The sequence below is a fragment of the Bos indicus x Bos taurus genome, chromosome 2 (assembly GCF_003369695.1).
Source record: "Bos indicus x Bos taurus breed Angus x Brahman F1 hybrid chromosome 2, Bos_hybrid_MaternalHap_v2.0, whole genome shotgun sequence".
Taxonomy (NCBI): Eukaryota; Metazoa; Chordata; class Mammalia; order Artiodactyla; family Bovidae; genus Bos; species Bos indicus x Bos taurus.
In genome coordinates, this window is record NC_040077.1 from 64,037,431 (window position 1) to 64,060,706 (window position 23,276).

Below are 23,276 nucleotides of genomic sequence, written 5' to 3' on the forward strand. Positions count from 1 at the left end.
CTGTAGACCACCAGGATCCTCTGTCCATGGGATCCTCCAAGCAAGAATACCAGAATGGGTTGCCATGCCCTGCCCAGGGGATCTTCCCAACCCAAAGACTGAACCTGGGCTCTTATGTCTCTTGCACTGGCAGACAGGTTCTTTACCACTAGTGTCACCTGGGAAGTGGGAATATTCTGGGAATATTCTGCCACCCAGAATATTCTGTAGATGTCTATTAAGTAGATCTGATGTAAGTTGTCACTAAGGCCAATGTTTTCTTATGAGTTTCTGTCTGAATGTCATCTTATTTGGAGTTCTCTGGGCTTCTGAGACCTGGATATCTGTTTCCTTTCCTAGGTTAGGGAAATTTTCAGCCATTATTTCTTCAAATAAGTTCTGCCCCTTTCTTTTTTCTTCTCCTGAGACCATCACAACGTGAATGTTAGTTCTCTTGATGTTTTCCCACCGATCCCCTAAGATCTCTTCACTTTAATTTCACTTGTATTATTATTGTTGTTGTTGCTGCTTAGTGTAGATGAGTTTCCTTGCTTTGTCTTTTAAATCATTGATTCTTTCTACCACTTTATCTAGTCTACTAGTGAATTCTTTTAGTGCATTTTTTAGTTCAGTTATTGTGTTCTCAGCTGTGTGTACTTTGTTATATTTTCTATCTCTTTGCTGAAGTTCTCACTGTGTTCATATATTCATCTGTGTTCAGTGAGTAGTTTTATGATTATTGCTTTTAATTCTTTATTAGGTAGATTCAGTTCAGTTCAGTTCAGTTGCTCAGTTGTGTCCGACTCTTTGCGGCCCCATGAATCGCAGCACACCAGGCCTCCCTGTCCATCACCAACTCCTGGAGTTCACTCAAACTCACATCCATAGAGTCGGTGATGCCATCCAGCCATCTCATCCTCTGTCGTGCCCTTCTCCTCCTGCCCCCAATCCCTCCCAGCATCAAAGTCTTTTCCAATGAGTCAACTCTTCGCATGAGGTGGCCAAAGAACTAGAGTTTCAGCTTTAGCATCATTCCTTCCAAAGAACACCCAGGGCTGATCTCCTTTAGAATGGACTGGTTGGATCTCCTTGCAGTCCAAGGGACTCTCGAGAGTCTTCTCCAACACCACAGTTGAAAAGCATCAGTTCTTCGGCGCTCAGCTTTCTTCACAGTCCAACTCTCGCATCCATACATGACCTCTGGAAAACCCAGAGCCTTGACTAGACGGACCTTTGTTGGCAAAGTAATGTCTCTGCTTTTCAATATGCTATCTAGGTTGGTCATAACTTTCCTTCCAAGGAGTAAGCATCTTTTTCATGGCTTCAATCACCATCTGCAGTGATTTGGGAGCCCAAAAAAATAAAGTCTGACACTGTTTCCACTGTTTCCCCATCTATTTCCCATGAAGTGATGGGACCAGATGCCATAATCTTCGTTTTCTGAATGTTGAGCTTTAAGCCAACTTTTTCACTCTTCTCTTTCACTTTCTTCAAGAGGCTTTTTAGTTTCCTCTTCACTTTCTGCCATAAGGGTGGTGTCATCTGCATATCTGAGGTTATTGATATTTCTCCCAGCAATCTTGATTCCAGCTTGTGCTTCTTCCAGCCCAGCATTTCTCATGATGGACTCTGCATATAAGTTAAATAAGCAGGGTGACAGTACACAGCCTTGACATACTCCTTTTCCTATTTGGAACCAGTCTGTTGTTCCATGTCTGGTTCTAACTGTTGCTTTCTGACCTGCATATAGGTTTCTCAGAGGCAGGTCAGGTAGTCTGGTATCCTTCCCCTTGCAATATGGAAAAGTCTTGACACACCTTCAACAACAGGAACCTGTCAAGAATAAATCAGGCTGTAGGACAATCACAAAGGTTCAAAATACAACCAACCGCAAGGGTAAGGTTGAATTATAAAGTTCCTCACATACACAAAGCCAGTACTTCAAGACACAGAGAGGTCACCATCTCACCTAATACTTAGGAACAGAGCATCAAACAGAATGACAAAACAGAAATATGTGCCAAAAGAAGAACAAGTCTTGGCACATATTTCTGTTTTGTCATTCTGTTTGATGCTCTGTTCCTATGTATTAATCCAGCTTCCCTGGTGGCTCAGAGGTTAAAGCGTCTGCCTGTAATGCGGGAGACCTGGGTTCAATCCCTGGGTCAGGAAGATCCTCTGGAGAAGGAAATGGCAACCCACTCCAGTATTCTTGCCTGGAGAATCCCATGGATGGAGGAGCCTGGTGGGCTATAGTCCATGGGGTCGCAAAGAGTCGGACACAACTGAGCAACTTAACTTTAACTTTCCTATGTATTAGGTGAGATGGTGACCTCTCTGTGTCTTGAAGTACTGGCTTTGTGTATGTGAGGAACTTTATAATTCAAACTTGTCCTGGTGGTTGGTTGTCTTTTGAACCTTTGTGATTGTCCTACAGCCTGATTTATTCTTGACAGGTTCCTGTTGTTGAAGGTGTGTCAAGACTTTTCCATATTGCAAGGGGAAGGATCTCACTTTGTACTTAGCTTTAGGCTATTTGAAAGCCGGATACTTGGGGAACAGGTTTTGAAGTATGCAAATATATAGTCCTGTGGACCATATTCATAAGCCCTGCTGGCCTTCAGACCAGGAAATCTGGAGGTGACCCTTGAGTAGCATTTCTGTAAATCAGACCTCTAGACAAGTCTATAAGCTTCTTTCTGGGACGTATCAGTGAGCTCAGGGAGGTCAAGGGAGTATGCAAGAATGGTGTCTTACATTTCCCAAGAATGCCTCTGTACTCTCTAGATGTGTGCAGACCTGAAGCCTGTCCCTCAAGCTGAATCTCCAGGACAAGTAAATTGTCCTTTTCAACAAGACTGGAGGTGTGTTTCAGTCTACTACCTGTACAGTGCCCTGGATGTGGCATCCTGTCAAGAACTATCTTTCCCATTGTTATAGTTCCATGGGGCCCAGGAATGCAAATCCCCTTGCCCACCAGGGCCAGATGATCAAGGGGGCATAGTCTGTCTGTCTGGGTTGCTTGATCTTGCTGGCTCTAGAAAGGCATCTGGAATGCATGGGGGTGGGACATGCTCCTTGGCTTCAGCATGACATCAGGAAAAATCCTTGTCTGTGTGCCCCTGCCAACTTCAGCAAGGGAGTGGGGGAGTGTCATGATTTCACACTAGCTGGTACCAGCCAGGGAGTGAGGGAATGCCATACCCACTCGTCCCTGCCTGCCTTACCAAGACAGTGGGAGAGTCCCCTATCTGCATACCTGCCTGTGCTAACAAGGTAGGAGAGTGCAAAATGGCATCTGCCAGCACTCCAGTCTCCAGAAAGAGCTCCAACCGTCCTGACCTCCCCCAGCAGATGTTTGAAGATTAGTGTATGAATCTGCTTCATGTTCCAGGCACTTTTCAAACTGCTGGTTTTGCAGTGGGTTCTAGGACCAATGAGGCTTCCCTGGTGACTCAGATGGTAAAGAATCTGCCTGCAATGCAGGAGACCTGGGTTTGATCCCAGGGTCAGGAAGATATCCTGGACAAAGGAATGGCTACCCACTCTAGTATTCTTGCCTGGAGAATTCCATTGAGAGAGAAGCCTGGCAGGCTACATTCTATGGACTTCCAAATAGTCGGACAACTGAGCGACTAACACTTTCACTTGTTTCTAGGGCAAATGAGACCTCATGCAAGCCTTTTTAAAAGGGAATCTCAAGTCACCTCAACTGTTAACTAAAAAAAAAATCACATCCTAAAAGTTTAGAGTTATGTTTTAGTCAGTGGACAATACTGGGACTTAAGGCAGAGACACAGCATCTCAGATAACTCTGAAAGACTGCTCCCAAGAGGCAAGGGAGGGAGCCAGGCTATATAGGAATTTTTGCAACAAAGGCCAGGTAGTCAGATACTCAAAAGATTACTGTTAATTAAGGAAAACCAGATATTTCAAGTTAAGGAATTTGGCACTTTTCTATATATGCAAAGATGCAAAGTCTGGGCTCACTGAAATTAGCCCAGAATCATTCCTTTGATATGCACTTCAGGTCAGTGTCCTATGCTTCTTATCCTAGTCTCCTCAGAAATACCATCAGAGGTAGCTGTAAGCAGCTGGCTGATACATGTGAGACAGATCCTGCCTCCATCCTGAGTTCTCCCAGGGCTCACCATTAGGGCAGCTGTAATGTGATGGCTGAATGTCAGCAACATACTTTGTTTACTTATGTGGCAGGTGGCATTTTTAGTTCACACAGACTTTTGGATTCCTTGAACATAAGCTCTGCTGGTTTCTAAGCCAGACGTTTGGGGGGCTCATTTCTTTGCTGTAGGTTCCAGGGCTGGGCTGGCTGATGTGGGGAACAAATTCATCATCCTGGGGAGAAGCTCTCTGTTTGTGAGATCCTGCCCTGTTGTGGGACTCTGCACCAGGGATGGAATTTTTGGTGAGCTTGCATCTCTGCATTTTCTACCAATCTCAGTGTGGTCCTTTGATCATGTGTTGTGGAGGAGCAGTTCAGCTAATTTTCAGTTCTTTTTTGAAGAATATTGTCCCATATATAGCTGTAGAGTTGGTGTGTCCATGGGGCAAGGTGAGTTCTTGATCTTCCTGAGTCTCCACCTTGGAACACCTCTCCCTGCCCCACCCACCCCCACCCCTGCCATGCACATGTATTTTTAATTAAGGGAGGTGCTTTACTTTCTGAATTCATGTAAACCTGGGAATGTCTTTCGGTTGCTTTGTTACAAAGAATCTACTTTATTGGGATTGTTTATGGATTAAGACTCAAAGGTTTCAATGGACATCTGGACTTGCCAGAAGCTATGCAGTTAGCCTTTTTAAAATCCTTGGTAGGAGACCCATTTGTCTGGGTGCATGCAGTCTTCCAGCCCCCACCCCAAACATACACACAGTTTTTTTTCCAGCCCTTAGGTGGGTGGAAGTGTGGATGATTTTCTGTAAAATCTACCTGGAGTGTGAGGAAACTTTTTGATGTGTAAAATCAAGTGTTTTTCTTATTCTCAATTTTATGCTGAAAGGTCTCTTTAATTATCCCTTTGATCATTGTTTACCTTACAAATCTTGCCAAATACTCAAAAGCTATAATTAATAGACACACCTACATTTTCTGACCTAATATTCATCATGTCTCTATTCATTTTCATCTTTATCCTTTATTTAATTTATCTAGATTGTTTGTCCTTCACAGGACTGTGTGTTTTTATTGTCACTTCTACTGTAAAATCTAATGTGTGTTTGTCATAAGGAAAATGAGTAGAATACAATGTTCATCATGTTAATAACTATATTTGAATATAGTTTTTATGCTGAGTGACATGAGAAGTATCTTCTAGGCAAAGCAAGCCTGATGAAACTGGCATTTTTTCATGGATAATGTTACAACGAACATTGACACCAAGGACAATGGGAATATGGTATATGTTTTTCTTCTAGCTTGCATGCACGTGTGCTAAGTTGCTTCAGAAATCTTTTCTCCAAGGTCTCCCAATGTCCAGTCCCTGAGGCACATTGGAGAGCTGTGTTATACTGAGGTAAACTTTTGCCATTCCCTTTCTTTGATACTCTGGAATATTGGAGCTTGTGTTAAGAACATTCAGTATGTGCTTTATACTCAAGCTGGCACCGTAGGCACCGTTGCTACAGCATTGTACTTGCTGTGACTGTAATTCCAGTGTGCACTACTGCCAGCCCCACTGTGATCCTCCTCCATTGTTTCCTGGGAATTAATCTCCAAATGTAAATGATTCCCAGTAGAACAATTCTATTTTATTCTTACAGAATGATAGGTGTTTATTATTAGTTAACAAATCTTTCCAATTCAGGAGCCAGAATTGATAAATGCATGAGGTGCTGCCTAAATTCTCTTGGGCAGGGGAAAACATTTCATTTAACAGAAAGCACATGTAAGCATTATCTTTTCTTCTTTCAATTCATTTAAGTTAGTGTCTCTTTGTGTGTGTGTGTATACATAGAGGTGGGGTATAGGCAATACCCAATAAATATGCAAGAAACAGAAACTGGGTATTAGAAGTAAGCATGCCATGGAGAAAAATTAAGCTGAAACGAAGGATGAAGAATTCTTGGTTTTAGTTTTCCATTGTTTGTGGTTTAAGATGTCATTATATTATAGCTATTTTTATGGACAATTGGGTAAAAATACCTTAAATGGAAGCACCCTGTCTGTATTTGTTATTTGAAATAGCATTTATAGTTTAAATCATAATCCAGATATACCTAATACATGGTTGAAAAGCTGTATTATTACTGTTAATCTCTAACTACCTGTTCTAAAATCCAACTATAATTGAAGAAGCATTGACTTACAAACCTTGAAGCTGAGTAAGAGAAGAGAAAATGCATATAACCTTCACCTGGTAAAGTGGTTCACCTTTTGAGAAGAGGTTTGATCCTATGGAACTGGCTCTGTTCACTGCTTGCCTTGTGTTATATGCTTAAACTGTTTTATTTAATCCTTACCACACCTCTTCAATTATTTATCTCTATGAAAAAAAAGTAAGGTTTAGAGAGATTAAATGACTTGCCTGAGGGGGCGCAGCTAGTAAGTACCAAAACCAGGATTTGAACCTAAATCTCTTTGACCCAAAGATTATATTTGTAATCACCCTTTAGAGTCCACCTCTGACTTGAGCTACGCAGAATAAGCAGAACACAGATCTCTTGGTTACTAGAACTTGCACGTGGTTTGGCCCCTGCTTTCCTGTCCAGGGAGGGCTTCCCTGGTGGCTCAGAGGGTAAAGAATCTGCCTGCAATTCAGGAGACCTGGATTTGATCCCTGGGTCAGGAAGATCCCCTGGAGAAGGGAATGGCTACCCACTCCAGTATTCTTGCCTGGAAAATTCCAAGGACAGAGGAGCCTAATGGGTTACAGTTCATGGGGTCCCAAAGAGTCTGACATGACTGAGTGCTTAATACTCACTTCTTGTCCAACTTCTTTTTAGACTACACACCTCGGGCTCTGTTCGCTGGCCCCACTGGCTTCCTTTCTGTTCCTAAATACCACATTTGGGGGTCTTGGCTTATGCTCTTTCCTTTGCCTGTGGTGTTCTCCCCCTCTTCCTTTCTCTATATGCTTGCCTATTCTCTACCAGGCCCCAGACCCAGAATTCATTTGCTCAGAATCCTCTTCCAGCCATGGCATATAAAGGAGGTGCCCTCCCCATTTAAAGTCCTTCCTATCATCTGTTATTTCTTTCCTAGCAGGTAACCAATCAGAAATCAATCTGATCACTTCTTTGTTATGTATCTCTCTACAGAACGTAAGCTCTCTGAGGGAAGGAATTTTCTTCCTCTTCAGTTCAGTTCAGTTCAGTTCAGTCGCTCAGTCCTGTCCGACTCTTTGCGACCCTATGAATCGCAGCACGCCAGGCCTCCCTGTCCATCACCAGCTCCCGGAGTTCACCCAGACTCACGTCCATCGAGTCAGTGATGCCATCCAGCCATCTCATCCTCTGCCGTCCCCTTCTCTTCCTGCCCCCAATCCCTTCCAGCATCAGAGTCTTTTCCAATGAGTCAACTCTTTGCATGAGGTGGCCAAAGTACTTTTCAGCTTTAGCATCATTCCTTCCAAAGAAATCCCAGGGTTGATCTCCTTCAGAATGGACTGGTTGGATCTCCTTGCAGTCCAAGGGACTCTCAAGAGTCTTCTCCAACACCACAGTTCAAAAGCATCAATTCTTTGGTGCTCAGCCTTCTTTACAGTCCAACTCTCACATCCATACATGACCACAGGAAAAACCATAGCCTTGACTAGATGGACCTTGGTTGCCAAAGTAATGTCTCTGCTTTTGAATATGCTATCTAGGTTGGTCATAACTTTCCTTCCAAGGAGTAAGCATCTTTTAATTTCATGGCTGCAGGAGAAGGCAGTGACACCCCACTGCAGTACTCTTGCCTGGAAAATTCCATGGACAGAATAGCCTGGTAGGCTGCAGTCTATGGGGTCGCGCAGAGTCGGAAACGACTGAGCGACTTCACTTTCACTTTTCACTTTCATGCACTGGAGAAGGAAGTGGCAACCCAGTCCAGTGTTCTTGCCTGGAGAATCCCAGGGTGGGGGAGCCTGGTGGGCTGCCATCTCAGGGGTGGCACAGAGTCGGACATGACTGAAGCGACTTAGCAGCAGCAGCAGCAGCAGTCACCATCTGCAGTGATTTTGGAGCCCCAAAAAATAAAGTCTGACACTGTTTCCACTGTTTCCCCACCTATTTCCTATGAAGTGATGGGACCACATGCCATGATCTTCGTTTTCTGAATGTTGAGCTTTAAGCCAACTTTTTCCTCTCCACTTTCACTTTCATCAAGAGGCTTTTTATTTATTTATTTTTTTATTTTTAAAAATTTATTTATTTTATTATTTTTTTAAATTTTATTTTATTTTTAAACTTTACATAATTGTATTAGTTTTGCCAAATATCAAAATGAATATGCCACAGGTATACAGGCTTTTTAGTTCCTCTTCACTTTCTGCCATAAGGGTGGTGTCATCTGCATATCTGAGGTTATTGATATTTCTCCCAGCAATCTTGATTCCAGCTTGTGCTTCTTCCAGTCCAGCATTTCTCATGATGGACTCTGCATATAAGTTAAATAAGCAGGGTGACAATATACAGCCTTGACGTACTCCTTTTCCTATTTGGAACCAGTCTGTTGTTCCATGTCCAGTTCTAACTCTTGCTTCCTGACCTGCATACACATTTCTCAAGAGGCAGATCAGGTGGTCTGATATTCCCATCTCTTTCAGGATTTTCCACAGTTTATTGTGATCCACACAGTCAAAGGCTTTGGCATAGTCAGTAAAGCAGAAATAGATGTTTTTCTGGAACTCTCTTGCTTTTTCCATGATCCAGCGGATGTTGGCAATTTGATCTCTGGTTCCTCTGCCTTTTCTAAAACCAGGTTGAATATCAGGAAGTTCACGGTTCACGTATTGCTGAAGCCTGGCTTGGAGAATTTTGAACATTACTCTACTGGCATGTGAGATGAGTGTAATTATGCTGTAGTTTGAGAATTCTTTGGCATTGCCTTTCTTTGGGATTGGAATGAAAACTGACCTTTTCCAGTTCTGTGGCCACTGCTGAGTTTTCCAAATTTGCTGGCATATTGAGTGCAGCACTTTCACAGCATCATCTTTCAGGATTTGAAATAGCTCCACTGGAATTCCATCACCTCCACTAGCTTTGTTCGTAGTGATGCTTTCTAAGGCCCACTTGACTTCACATTCCAGGATGTCTGGCTCTAGGTCAGTGATCATACCATCGTGATTATCTGGGTCATGAAGATCTTTTTTGTACAGTTCTTCTGTGTATTCTTGACACCTCTTCTTAATATCTTCTGCTTCTATTAGGTCCATACCATTTCTGTCCTTTATCGAGCCCATCTTTGCATGAAATGTTCCCTTGGTATCTTTAATTTTCTTGAAGAGATCTCTAGTCTTTCCCATTCTGTTGTTTTCCTCTATTTCTTTGCATTGATCTCTGAGGAAGGCTTTCTTATCTCTTCTTGTTATTCTTTGGAACTCTGCATTCAGATGCTTATATATTTCCTTTTCTCCTTTGCTTTTCGCTTCTCTTGTTTTCACAGCAATTTGTAAGGCCTCCCCAGACAGCCATTTTGCTTTTTTGTATTTCTTTTCCATGGGAATGGTCTTGATCCCTGTCTCCTGTACAATGTCACGAACCTCCGTCCTTAGTTCATCAGGCACTCTATCTATCAGATCTAGGCCCTTCAATCTATTTCTCACTTCCACTATATAATCATAAGGAATTTGATTTAGGTCATACCTGAATGGTCTAGTGGTTTTCCCTACTTTCTTCAATTTAAGTCTGAATTTGGCAATAAGTAGTTCATGATCTGAGCCACAATCAGCTCCTGGTCTTGTTTTTGCTGACTGTATAGGGCTTCTCCATCTTTGGCTGCAAAGAATATAATCAATCTGATTTCGGTGTTGACCGTCTGGTGATGTCCATGTATAGAGTCTTCTCTTGTGTTGTCTGAAGAGGGTGTTTGCTATGACCAGTGCATTTTCTTGGCAAAACTCTATTAGTCTTTGCCCTGCTTCATTCCGTATTCTAAGGCCAAATTTGCCTGTTACTCCAGGTGTTTCTTGACTTCCTACTTTTGCATTCCAGAAGTTAGAACAGCACATGACATATAATAAGTGTTGGAAAAAATTGAATGAAGACTGGATGGGTGACCTTGAAGTTTATATATTTGCCTCTACTTAGAAACACTGTCTTTAATATTTTTTCAAACAATGTATTTGAAAATATCTTTAAGAAATTTGAGTGTTCCTGTCATGTTTAAACCTTGATCAAGATACTTAATAGCGTTACCACAAACCATTGCAACTTCCTGCAGTAACAGATTTATGCTTTGCTTTTCATGTCAATGATCTTGTTTAAATAACTCACTTGAACATGCATATTAATAAGAATAAGACTCTTTGGCTAATTTTCTGTAATAGAATTATGGAAAACTATTAGAATAGTGTTGTTAGATAACAACTTGGGATGCCCTCCTGTCTAACTGAAATATTGTAGAAAGGTGAAAAGGCTTCTCCAAGGCTACACAGGTCCAAAAACTTGAACAGAGCCCTTCCTGTTACATAAGGCCAGCTCTTACTGTGTGTCTTCTACTCCCCCACCCATTATAGTCAATATTTTTATAGAAACAACTGATTTTATATAGTATTCCATCAAAATAAAAATGTTTTAAAAAGGTATCAATATTAATCTGAATTCCTAGTTTATCTTAAATCAATAAGATATAAAATGGTAACTTTCATGGGTACCTTAATACTGAAATCACTGCACACTCTTCTGTCTAAGGCTGCTGTGATGTAGACACAGAGGCCTGTGGGCTCCTCAAAGAGAAAGGGAAAGAAGTACTAGGTTCAGGATGAAATAAATGATACAAGTTTTCATTGTTGTCATTGTTGTTGTTGTATTTTTATACGTAGTTAGCAGTTAAAATGATTGTATGTGAACCTCATATTCAGGAATCACAAATTTTAAAATAATTAGGTTCAATAACCTACAGTTATTGCTATGAGCAGTTCTCATGCAATGAAGGAATCCCTTATTTTTTGGAGATGTTTTTGAAAACCTAATTTGATTTACACAAATTTATGAGTGTTTCTAAACAAGAAAAGGTTGCCTTTATATCTTCTTAGAAGCTAAATATTGGTTTTCTAAGGAAATAAATATGATAAAAATAAAAAAAAAGGAAAACCAAGGACAAATTGCATTGTTCATATAAGGAAGTGAAGGAAAAATAAACATGTGACTCATCAATATAAACGATATGCCCAGTGAAGGAGGGCAATGAATATGTAGTTTCTATGTAGCTCAAAAATAGTGTTTTTGCTGGAAAGTGATTTGTGTAAAATCGGTATAATCAAGACCTGCACTGTCTACTTTATTCCTCCTTTTCTAAGTTTGGCTCAATTCGCATCCCCCCACAACCCCATACTTTTATGTGGCAAAACATATAAAACATGGCTTCCCAGGGGGTGCAGTGGTAAAGAATATGCCTGCCAATGCAGGAGATGGAAAAGATATGGATTCCATCCCTGGGTCAGGAAGATCCCCTGGAGTAGGAAATGACAATCTGCTCCAATATTCTCACCTGGAAAATACCATGGACATGGGAGCTTGGTGGGCTACAGTTCATGGGGTCTTAAAGAGTCAGACACAATTGAGCGACTGAGCACACAGCACACATACACATAACATATTGTGTAAATGACTATGAAATTTGGCTTTTCTCTGTGATTAAGAGGATTTTTATGTTGACTTGATATAACTCCAGTTCTCCTCCATTTTTTCATTCTTGGAACCATGGTAGGATATGGAGAAAAATTTATTTGTCCCCAAATGACAATGCATATAAGTCATAGAAGCATCTATTCCTACAAATGAGACGGACCAGGGGAATTATCTTGTCCAAAATTTTCCTGTAGAGATAAAGATGGTCTTAGAGTCCTGATGCCTATGGTAAAGAGGTTTGTCTTTGCCTTTGTCTTTGGTGTAATGCAGCTTTATTTTTCTATGCACAGGAATACATGGACTCCAACAAATACATTGAACATCTGTTAAATCAACTTGAGGAGCAACACAGAAGTCTCTGGAGGTGAGTTAAATCTACTTCTTAACTTAATAGCTGCATCTATAGCTTTAATCTTAATCACAGAAGCATGGAGTTGGCAAAAGGTCTCTTCTTCTACTTGGTTTCCAAAAGCACCTTTGGGGGCAAAAATCAGCAGAGGCTACCTGAAGAGTTCCATTCCTTTAATTAAAGTAAAACAGTGGTGTCAAAAGTTGTCCTTGAGTGAAGGACCCGCTCAGAGATTGGAGGATGGTAGAAAGCATAACACTTGCCAAGGTCAAGGAATGCATTTGTCCACGGCCATGCAACAAACTTATATTGTAGAAAAGAAAGTGAAGTCGCTCAGATGTGTCTGACTCTTTGCAACCCCATGGACTGTAGCCTACCAGGCTCCTCAGTCCATGGGATTTTGCAGGAAAGAATACTTGTATTCTTGTAGAAACTAGAACCCAAATCCTCTGGCCTTTGCCTGCCTAAATATTATTTATGTTTTTCTATAATTGAAAGGCTGAGAACACTTCGGCTTAAAATTTCTGCTTCTCTTTATATTAAAAAATACATATTTCAAGAATGCTGTTGTATAGGTCCTCCATGTTTGGTTTGGTTTTTGTTTTATGTGATGGATTCTAACTCTAGGTGTGAAAACATCTGCAGGTAAATTGGAAAAAGAGGAGAGTATTATATAAGTTTTATATAGGTTTTCCCAAGTAACTCATTCCCTGAGGCTTCTAGGGAATGGAGATCATTGTGATAGGATTATCCAGATCTTTAAAGTCCATGTGGCCATGTTTTTGCCAGTGCTAGTATGGACTCTGAATTCCACTTAATAAATTCCTGTAGTTCTTGTTATCTGGAATAAATATGCTAGTGCTCAGTTACATGATACCTTACACTGCATCAGAATTATTGACTATAATTAGCTTCTTCTCTAAGGTGTCAGTAAGCCCCTAAAGTCCTTTATGTCTTATCTCCTCATGGCACGGAGGCCAGTTCCCCCTCTGTGAAGAAGTGAAGTGAAGTCGCTCAGTCGTGTCTGACTCTTTGTGACTCTATGGACTGTAGCTTACAAGGCTCCTCTGTCCATGGAATTTTCCAAGCAAGTGTACTGGAGTGGGTTGCCATTTCCTTCTCCAGGGGATCTTCCCGACCCAGGGATTGAACCCAGGTCTCCCGCATTGCAGGCAGACACTTTACCCGCTGAGCTACCAGGGAAGCCTCCCTCTGTACACAAAGACCTAACCCTGTGGCTTTCTTGCCCAACCTCATCCAAATCCATTTTACTCATTTGTTCTGCTCTGCTGTTAGTTTTCCTACTAGGAAACATGTTGTTCAGTCTCTAAGTCATGTCCGACTCATTGTGAAACTAGAAAACATATCTGTGGTTATAGTAATAGACAGTATTCTATTTTTCTACCTAGAAAAAAATTGCTAATAGGATACAACAAAAATGTACAATTTTTAAGTCCACTTGTCACTAAAAGACACATCAGTTAACTTTATATAACTTGATGCAATATTTGTTAGATTTGATTTTGAGATCTATAACTTGCTGATACAGTTTTCTTTTGAGAACCAGTGTGTACCAATAGCAATGTATTTATGGCTATATGCCTTTTAAATTATATTTTCCATAGATGTACTGCAAAGTATATTTAACTGAGTTGTAACATTTTCTTTAAACTATTTGTATAAAATAACTTCCCCCATCTTTCCAAAGAAAAATATATGAATGATGAATACCATCTGATGAATAAATTATACTTTATTAATAATTTGATCAGTGTGTTTTATATACATTTTTGAAGAGGAATAATAGTTTCACACATTTTTGAATCAAAAAAACCTGCTTGGAAAAGGATATTTTCCTGCTTTCTTAAGGAAGTTAATAAAAACCTTTGGTTTTCTATGATATGATTAAATTAAAATCTCATTTCAGGCACAGACATCACCTAACTTAAAGTAAGACCTCAGATTTTTGTGGGCAATTCCATCCATTTTCCTTCAGAAATAGAATTATTGCTAGTAAAGAAGCAAAGGCTTACCTATAGCATCACAAGATCTAATAGAAAAGCTTTATTTAAATAATAATAAAGGGCAATAATGATATTTGAATAGTCAGAATAACAGTGAGGAAATGGAAATGGTAGTATTGAAATGAAAATGAAAACCAATAATAGTAGATTTACTATTTATTGAATCATGAAATTATACTTGATTATATTTTGCAAACAGATCCTGACTGACTTATAGTGATAGGCTTTCTGATGCTTATTACAATATCACAAATTCAACTACAGCCAAATAGTTTATGGTGAACGATTTATGAGTGACAGTGAGCAGTGGGGGACTTTTTTTTCTGTTTATGATTGAATAATTAAAATGCTTTCTTGAGTTAAGGTAGACTCTATGATATGCCAAGGACCATATACACAAACACAAGCACAGCTAAAGTGTCTGAGTCAAACAAACATTCCCATAATTCAGTATATATGTTTTCTGATTTTTATTGTGCATTTGATTTGTAGCTGTTACAACTTTCATGTAGCTGTTACAACTTTCATTGATGTTGATATTAACTAATGGTCTTCCATTTATACTTAACCTATAACTTAAAAATTCTGAATATTTTTAAAAGATTATTTTGATGTGAACCATTTTTAAAGTCTTTATTGAATTAGTTACAATGTTGCTTTAAAAAAAAAATGTTTTGGTTTTTTGGCTACATTGCATGTGAGATTTTAGCTCCCTGACTAGGGATCAAACCCACACACCCTACATTGGAAGGGGATGTCTTAACCACTGGACCACCAGGGAAGTACCAACTTTGAATATTTTGATCTTCCAACAATAATAGTGGTCAGCATTAATTTATGGCCATAGTCTTTGAGGACTGATCAAAAGCAGAGAAGATATATGTCATACTGTTATTGCCTGTTGCTTAATGATAAAAGAATTGGACAAATGGTAGAAGATTGGATATAAGAATGAAAAGTCTTATTTTTGTGAAGGAATCTCATAGTCTTTAACAGGCTTTAGTCATTTTTTATAGCATAACCATGTGCTGTGACACAAATATATTGTTGTAATCATACTCTCAAGATAACTGGTTATTTTGGGGTCCTGTTTAGTACTGTGCTGAAACAGACCTATAATATACTCTAGGTTTTCAAATTGTTAAGGAATTTGTGGAGTGCAAATATAGCTGTCTGGCAAAGAGCACTTAGCTTAATTAATGTTTTGATACCAGCAGAAGAAAACTTCTGTGAATGTATCTGAAGAAGAGGGTGGATTTGGGATCTAGAACCTAGTCTAAGACTTGAGTACAAATCTGGGTGCATTTCAATTGCTCTGCCTCTCCCTGCCTGATAAGAAAAAATAAACATACCCAGCAACAGCTTATTTATAAGTTGATATTGAAATGTGATCATATATTTTTGTACGTTTATTTGTTTTAATGAGGAAAGTTAAGATTAGGAGAAAAAGGCTCTTTTGTACTTAATGATTTTTATATCATCTGTTACTATTTCTGATTTGACTAAATATATCTGTGACTGACAAGAAGGAGTGTGAGAAAACAACTGCTGAGACTTTCTCCTGATATTTGACAGAAATCTTTATCCATTTGCAGCCTTAGATTAAGAGTTTAGAACAAACACAAACAGTTGGAAAATACAAATGGGATTCATGAATATTTATGGTGTTAATTACTCTTTCATGTCACATATGTGAAATTATGTATGACAAATAGAGGCAGCATAACACTCTAGAAATGGAAATAAGACTGGATTGGAGGTTTTAGAGACATAGACTCTGGTCCTGGTCTGTCCAAAGTGATTATTGGATAACATCTCTGAGACAGAGTTTCCTTAGGTATAAAAAGAACGTATCAATATAGCTAGTATTTAAGATAACTGAGCACTGAGATTGTATGAAGCATATAATATCTAAAATAGCATTACCGATATATAACATGCACTGATATGTATAATCTTTTTTCTCTAATACTTATACAGCTGGATCATGTAGAATTTAATACATGTCATAAAAGGCTTCAAAGAATCTGTGTAGAAATGCCTAATAGATCCCTAATGGCTTGTGGGGCTTCCCAGGTGGCTCAGTGGTAAAGAATCCACCTGCAATGCAGGAGATGTGGGTTTGATCCCAGGTCCAGAAGATCCCCAGAGAAGGAAATGGCAACCCACTCCAGTATTCTTGCCTGGGAAATCCATGGACAGAGGAGCCTGGTGGGCTATAGTTCATGGGTTGCAAAAAAGTCAGACACGACTTAGTGACTAAGCAACAACAGCTTGCCAGTGACGGAACCAGATAATGTCAAAGCATTCATTTCAGATTTTCAGAGTTTGAGTTAGAGTTATCAATAGCCTGTAAGTAAGTGAAGAATAAGTAGGTTTCAAGGCCAAAATTAAATGACAAGATCTGGTGAATGCACAGTGCCAATTTCCAACCGACAGATGCCAAATCGAAGTCTCATTTGAACAAGCTATATTTAGGCTAGAGTTTCTCAATTAAGGCATTCTTGACATTTGTGGACAAGGCACTCCACTACAGGGGGCACAGGCTCAATCCCTGGTCAGGGACCTAAGATCTGTCATGCTGCATGGTGTAGACAAAAAATAGAAACAAAGAAAAGATTTTAATTGTAGAACTACTCAGAGCCATTTTATTGCTAATGTGTTATGCATATCAAGTATAGACTATAAAATATAATTTTGACTTCTTAAAAAATATTCCCAAATCCTCTTTTTCTTGGAGCATCTACTCTGACTAAAGGTCTAAGGAATATATTTTGTGAAATGGTGACTTATCTAGGTTGGTAGCCAAATATACAAAAACATAGTTGTACCTCTTTCTTCATCTTTCTCCCCTTACTTCACAGGTACAGGATGGGTACCTGTGAATGGTAGTTTGTAAAAAGAAGCAAATAGTGTGAAGAGTCTGGGCTGTTGATAAAAGAGGAAAGTCAACCCCAAGTTCTGAGGGGCAGTCAAAGTATCAATACTACCAGATTCCAAGAACCTGAAGAACCATTGATCACAAGCAGTGTTTGCCCTGGTAAAGCACAGAACTTGTGCTTCCCCGGAGGAATAAATGTTGGTTGCCTACACCACCAAAAGGAAGAAAACACTTCACTGAAAAGCATGTAGAGATCTCTGGGTGCAATAAGAGTCCCTAAGATCCATCCTTCCAGCAATAAAATGATAGTTTCAGTGTATCCAAAATCCTTTAAAGTAGACTTTTGCATTCTGCCTTATTTGTGATTCTTAATATAAGGGAAGAGATAGAAAAAAATATTGGGGAAGAGCTTTGTTTTCATTCCCACCATGATTCAACATGCTGCCTACCTAAGCAGAGTGAAGACTGCCATGAAATGATGCACATCCCAAATAGTCTTCAGGTTCTCCATAATTTTGACATATTTATACATTTTGGGGTGAAGGTAATTGGCCCCAGTGCCTAAAATTTCCTTTAGCAGTAATCCCTGTTTCTGTAAAATGTAAGTGACATTAAAGTTGCTTACTGAGAGGCTACATGCTATCATTCTGTCTCTAGGAAAAGATCATCCTTTGCTAACATGTTATACAGAAATTGTCTTGTAGCTGTAAAATAGAGTTAAGAAGCAAAGGCACACACAGCCTGAGAAAAGTCAAGCTCAGAACTTCTTGGAGATTTGCCTTCTGTGTATTTTGGTTCTTAGAATCGAATTATCCAGGCATCTTAAGAATTAGCACGTCTCTATCCTCAAGGGGTTAATTTATGTAGACCAAAGTAATTCCAAGTATTACACAGGTTGCCTTTGGTATAATCATAGACTTCCACTGGGAGAGCTTAATTGGCAACAAGTAAAATTGCTCTGCATGAATTCTTAATGGTGGACACCAAATAAAATAAGAACTGTGATTTGTTTTTTAAAATCCCTTCAAGAGAAAAGGAGGCTACCTCTGGGGAATAGACTGTGTAGCAAACAAAGAACTCAGCGCTCTCTGCTAGCAATAAAAGCAAAAGCTCATGCTAAGCCCACAGAATAATAGTGTATGCTTTCCCAGCTCTGCATCTTTCTCTCTGCTGAGGTCAAAGGAGACCAGGACTAGCAAGCTTTACAGTTTCTTCCCCTCCTCTCTGCCCTTGGGCTGGATTTCTAGCATATATCTGCATCCTCGGGGCAAGTGCAAGCATCAGGCCACCCTGGGAACCCATCAATGTCACTTCTCAATTACCCACCAGGGGTTGTTCCAGAGATGCAGACAGTCTCAGACCCCTGCCAAGATAAGAGTCTTGCCTTTAAGTCATGCCCTCTGCCCAGCACAAGGGAGAATAAATCAGGAAATTGGGTATTGTCACATGCTTCAGTGGTTATGTCATCCCTGGACGGTGGTGGGGAAGGCTGTGGGCTAAGACGTATCCCCAAGGACTCTTATTATAGACTGATGGTGCTGCTTTAGGTAAACAAGGGAGCATGTAGGCTTCTTCTCAGAGCTTTGAGACTCTGGCTGAACTAACAGCTTTATCTTTAAGGTGACTTTTGTTCAGTAACAGAAGGGGCTAATAGAACTAAATCCAGAAAGGTATCCGATTGATTGGAAGATCGCCCAGGTTCATCATGCTTCATGCTTTGCTGCTCAGTTGTGTCTGTCTCTTTGCAACCCCATGGATTGCAGCCAACCAGGCTCCTCTGTTCATGGGATTCTCAAGGCAAGAATACTGAAGTGGGTAGCCATTCCCTTCTCCAAGGCATCTTCCCAATCTAGGGATTGAGCCTGGGTCTCCTGCATTGCAGGCCTGATTCTTTACCCCATAAGTCCCCAAGGAATCCCACCCAGGTTCATATTTGATTGATCAACATTATTGTTGATTTAGGTGGCCGGTGTATGGTCTGCCTGTTTGTCTACCGTAAGAGTTGCCTAGTATTTGAATTCAAGTTATCCAAGGCAGAAATTACCAAAAATGCCAGAGTGAAACTCTATATTAACTTTATATATACATGATTTACTTATTAAACTTGTCCACCCTTAAAAGGGCTGTGCTAATCCATCAGAGAATATATTTAGGTCTCAATTGAATAAATTTATAAAATATAAACTATTTAAAACCATATGGGTTTTATCTTTGCCTATTCACTACAAATCTTGTTTGAGAGAAAAATTCACATCCATTTATCAAGACTGTTCCACCTCAGGCTAAGTGGAGGACTCTGTAAAACACATTTTATGAAACTGTCCTTCAAAAGACCAAAGGTTTCCCCAAGGAGCTGATGGCTTGATCTGAGTCCTGAGTAGGAGCAGGTCTGGTAGCATGAAGACAGATGAAAAATTAGTTATTGAATAGATTGAATTTGGGCTGCCTTTAAGACCTTTGAGTATAACTATATGTAAGATCTTTGATGAGGGATTCAGGTCTAGAGCTCTTTATAGTTAATACGTAAAACACAATATAGATAGAGGCATTTGATTAACCTACAAAGACATAAAACTGCCCTCTGCTGTAACTGGGACACATCCCCACCTTAAAGATGGATTTATTGTGGCCATGGGAAGCTTGAGTTGAATAATATTGTACAAGCAGGTCTGTAGAGGATCTGAAAATTATTCTACTTCTAGTTTAAATAGGTTTGTGCTCTTCAAGAAACACTCTTAAAGTGCCAAAGAATATTTCAACATCAATAAGATTCAGGGGTGACCCAGAGAAATTTACTACTATGTAATCTGAAAACATTTGACTTAAAAACACATTTGTTATTTTTAGATCCATGCTTATCTTAATATGACAGCCAGGAACCTAATGTGATTTATTTATGTGAAATTAAAACAAAAAGCCTCAAGCAAAAGGCATTTTGTAGATTTATTGGGGGTAATAAAGATCACAAATATTCCCTACTAAGTTGAAAGAAGAAAAACTCCAGCAGGCAAGGACATAAATGACCTACTCGACATAAATGCATGTGTTGAAGCCGACATGCACCCACAGTAAAGAATGACAAAGTCCTTTTTTTTTTTTTTTTCTGGAAGGAGGAATAAAATGGGTAATTTACCATGGCCTCCTATTTAATTTTAATTTTAATGGAAAAAGAATCACCAACTTGTTAGTGTATGAGCATACTTGTGACTTCCCCCACCCCCAAAGAGATTGATTGTTAGGCTATAACTCTACATATCTCTCTACATGTGTAACTCTGGAGTTTAAAGAGTAAATTTATTTGTTTTTGCTTACTCTCGATTCTTTTAGTGCCTTCTGTATTCAGAGGCCTGGAAGGGAGTTCTAGAACCCATCTCCATCCTTCAGTTCTAGGGAGAGATGTTAGAGCTTCTATGAGAAGAGAAAATACAAACTGCACATCTCAATTCTACGCTGCTCCATTAGCCAGATTTTACTAGTAGAGGACATCACTCACGTAGACCCAAGGGAGGCACTGGTTCTTGCTCCATCCCTTTACTCCTCCCCCCAGTTAATGAGAAAGACACTTCAACAAAATAATCCAAAATGTAACATTGGCTCTATCCACACCTTAAATGACTTCTATACCAGTTCCAAGCATGAAGCTCTTAGTCACACACTGTCTTATTTTTTCATGCATGCTCATGCTCAGTAGCTCAATCATGTCTGACTGCGACTCCATGGACTGTAGCCTACCAGGCTCCTCTGTCCATGGAATTTTCCAAGCAGGAATACTGGAGCAGGTTGCCATTTCCTACTCCAGGGATCTTTCCAACCCAGGGATCAAACCTGCGTCTCCTGTATCTCCTGCATTGGCAGGCAGATTCTTTACCACTGAGCCACCTTATTCCCCTAAGGTCTTTGGCTTGTAGAACCAAATCTTCAGGTATCTCATCTCTCTCATAGCGCTTATCATAAGACATCCAACTTCAAACCTAACACTTCACTTACCCTGAAAGCAGAGAGACAATTGGTTGTATGTTCTAATCATCTTTGTACCTAAGAGACTTAGCATGTGATAGGTCCTCAAAACACTTTTCTTAAGCCATTGAAAGAATTGATGTTGATTCAAGAAGAGAAATTATTAATGGTTCATGTGTTTATTAGGGATGAGTCTGCCTTTATTGGTGAGTCCATTGCAAGGAAAAGATCAGGCAAGCATAGCAAAAAGTCCTTTGTTTCAGTGCTGTACCAGTGCTAAAAGTGACCTGTAGTTTCAAGATAGTTCCTCTTAGCAAGATAAAGATGGGATACTTCATGAAGATGTGAACATATTGCTTTTGATATATAAAGCTAGGAAGAATGCTTGCTTCACTAGACTTTTATTTTATGCTTTTAAAAAATTCAATCATAAAATAAATTTGGAGACATGTCCTGTCTGCCTGTTGTGTCACTGGGCATTATAGGAAAGGTTCCAACCAGTAACAGTAATCAAGTGTGTATTTCTGTCCATAATTTTATTCCCATTATCTACCAATTGTATCTTGGGCTACAAACAACATTTTCAATAGACACAATGAAAGAATTTCTCATAATTTTTAAAGAAAAGGACAACTAATACAATTATGTAAAGTTTAAAAATAAAATTAAATTTAAAAAAAAAAAAAAAAGAAAAGGACTAAGAGACTATGAGAGGTTAAAAAAAAATTCCATGGTAAAAATCTAGCTTTGATAATTTATCACCTTGAATAAAATGAAAAAAAAATTGTAGAAAAATTGTAGACAATAGATTAAGTTACTTTTAAAGATAGAATTGATAAGATACACACTGCTGTACATAAAATATATAAACAATAATGACCTTATGTATAGCACAGGGAACTATATTCAATATCTTGTAATATCCTATAATGGAAAAGAATCTGTAAAAGTGTGTGTGTGTGTGTGTATGCCTGGAAAATCCCATGGACGGAGGAGCCTGGTAGGCTGCAGTCCATGGGGTCGCAAAGAGTCGGACATGACTGAGCGACTTCACTTTCACTTTCACTTTCATGCATTGGAGAAGGAAATGGCAACCCACTCTAGTGTTCTTGCCTGGAGAATCCCAGGGACGGTGGGGCCTAGCGGGCTGCCGTCTCTGGGGTCGCACAGAGTCAGACACGACTGAAGCGCCTTAGCAGAAGCAGCAGCAGCAGCAGCAGCAGCAGCGTATATATATATAGGTTTCCCAGGTGGCACTAGTGGTAAAGAACCCACCTGCCAATGCAGGATCCATAAGAAACATGGGTTCTATCACTGGGTCGGGAAGATCCCCTGGAGGAGGTAACCCATTCCAGTATTCTTTCCAGGGAAATCTCATGGATAGAGGAGCCTGGCAGGCTACAGTCCATAGGGTTGCAAAGAGTCGGACATGACTGAAGCAACTTAGCGCACACGCACACACACATACAAACATATATATATATATATACACATATATAACTTTTATATATATATAAAAGCACACATTCATATATATATATAACTGTATAATATATATAATACATATATTAAAAGTATATATATATAATAGATATGTACATATATATATTAAAAAACTGAATCACTTTATTGTACACCAGAAACTAATACCACATCATAAACCAACTAATACTTCAATTAAAAAAAAAAAAAATAGAATTGGGGCTTGGCCTGAATGTCTATAAAGTGGTACTGGCAGAGAAGACCTTAGAATTTTGTTAAGATGGACACACACTTGAAGTCAAGGTCATTCAGCATAGATAACAATGACATGGGCTGCCAAACAGAGGGCACGTTTTCAAAGAATTAGTGGCATTAGTAGAAAATAAACAGATGAAAAAAGAGAGCAACTAACAGCCAAAAGTAAATTTCGTTTTTATTCGTTAAGTGCTTTAGATAACAAATAAGGGGCACTTTTTATCTCCTAAAATGTTACCTCCAATCTAGTCCACCTGGGGTGGTATTTGGTGGCACACTGCTGCAATCAGGGTCTCTGTTCTGACTGCTTGGGGAATGTGCTGTCCTGTTGAGAACTTTTTCAAATACTCTCTGGTTCCTTCTCTACAATGTGAAGTTCATGTCCTGATTCTGACACTTACAGTGTGGTTTCTGGAAAAGCCCTTTAGACATCCAGGGCCTTGGTTTCCCACTGATAACAAGACAGGGTTAATCAGTGATTTCAGCAGTCTTTTCTTTAAGGTTAACAGTCTGTAATTATTACCAATTACCTTGTAGGCCAGCTGAAGGGTTGAGTGAT

At 39.5% G+C, this 23,276-nt stretch overlaps 1 protein-coding gene across 5 annotated transcripts in view; it reads left to right on the forward strand.

Annotated features, from left to right (window-relative positions):
- NCKAP5 (NCK associated protein 5) overlaps positions 1–23,276 on the forward strand; it is a 1,219,674-nt gene that overhangs the window by 442,853 nt on the left and 753,545 nt on the right. For all 5 annotated transcript variants that reach the window (XM_027562077.1, XM_027562091.1, XM_027562069.1 and 2 more), the window contains exon 3: positions 12,060–12,133. In XM_027562077.1, coding sequence (XP_027417878.1) covers positions 12,060–12,133 — 74 coding nt within the window. The remainder of the gene's footprint in view (positions 1–12,059; positions 12,134–23,276) is intronic.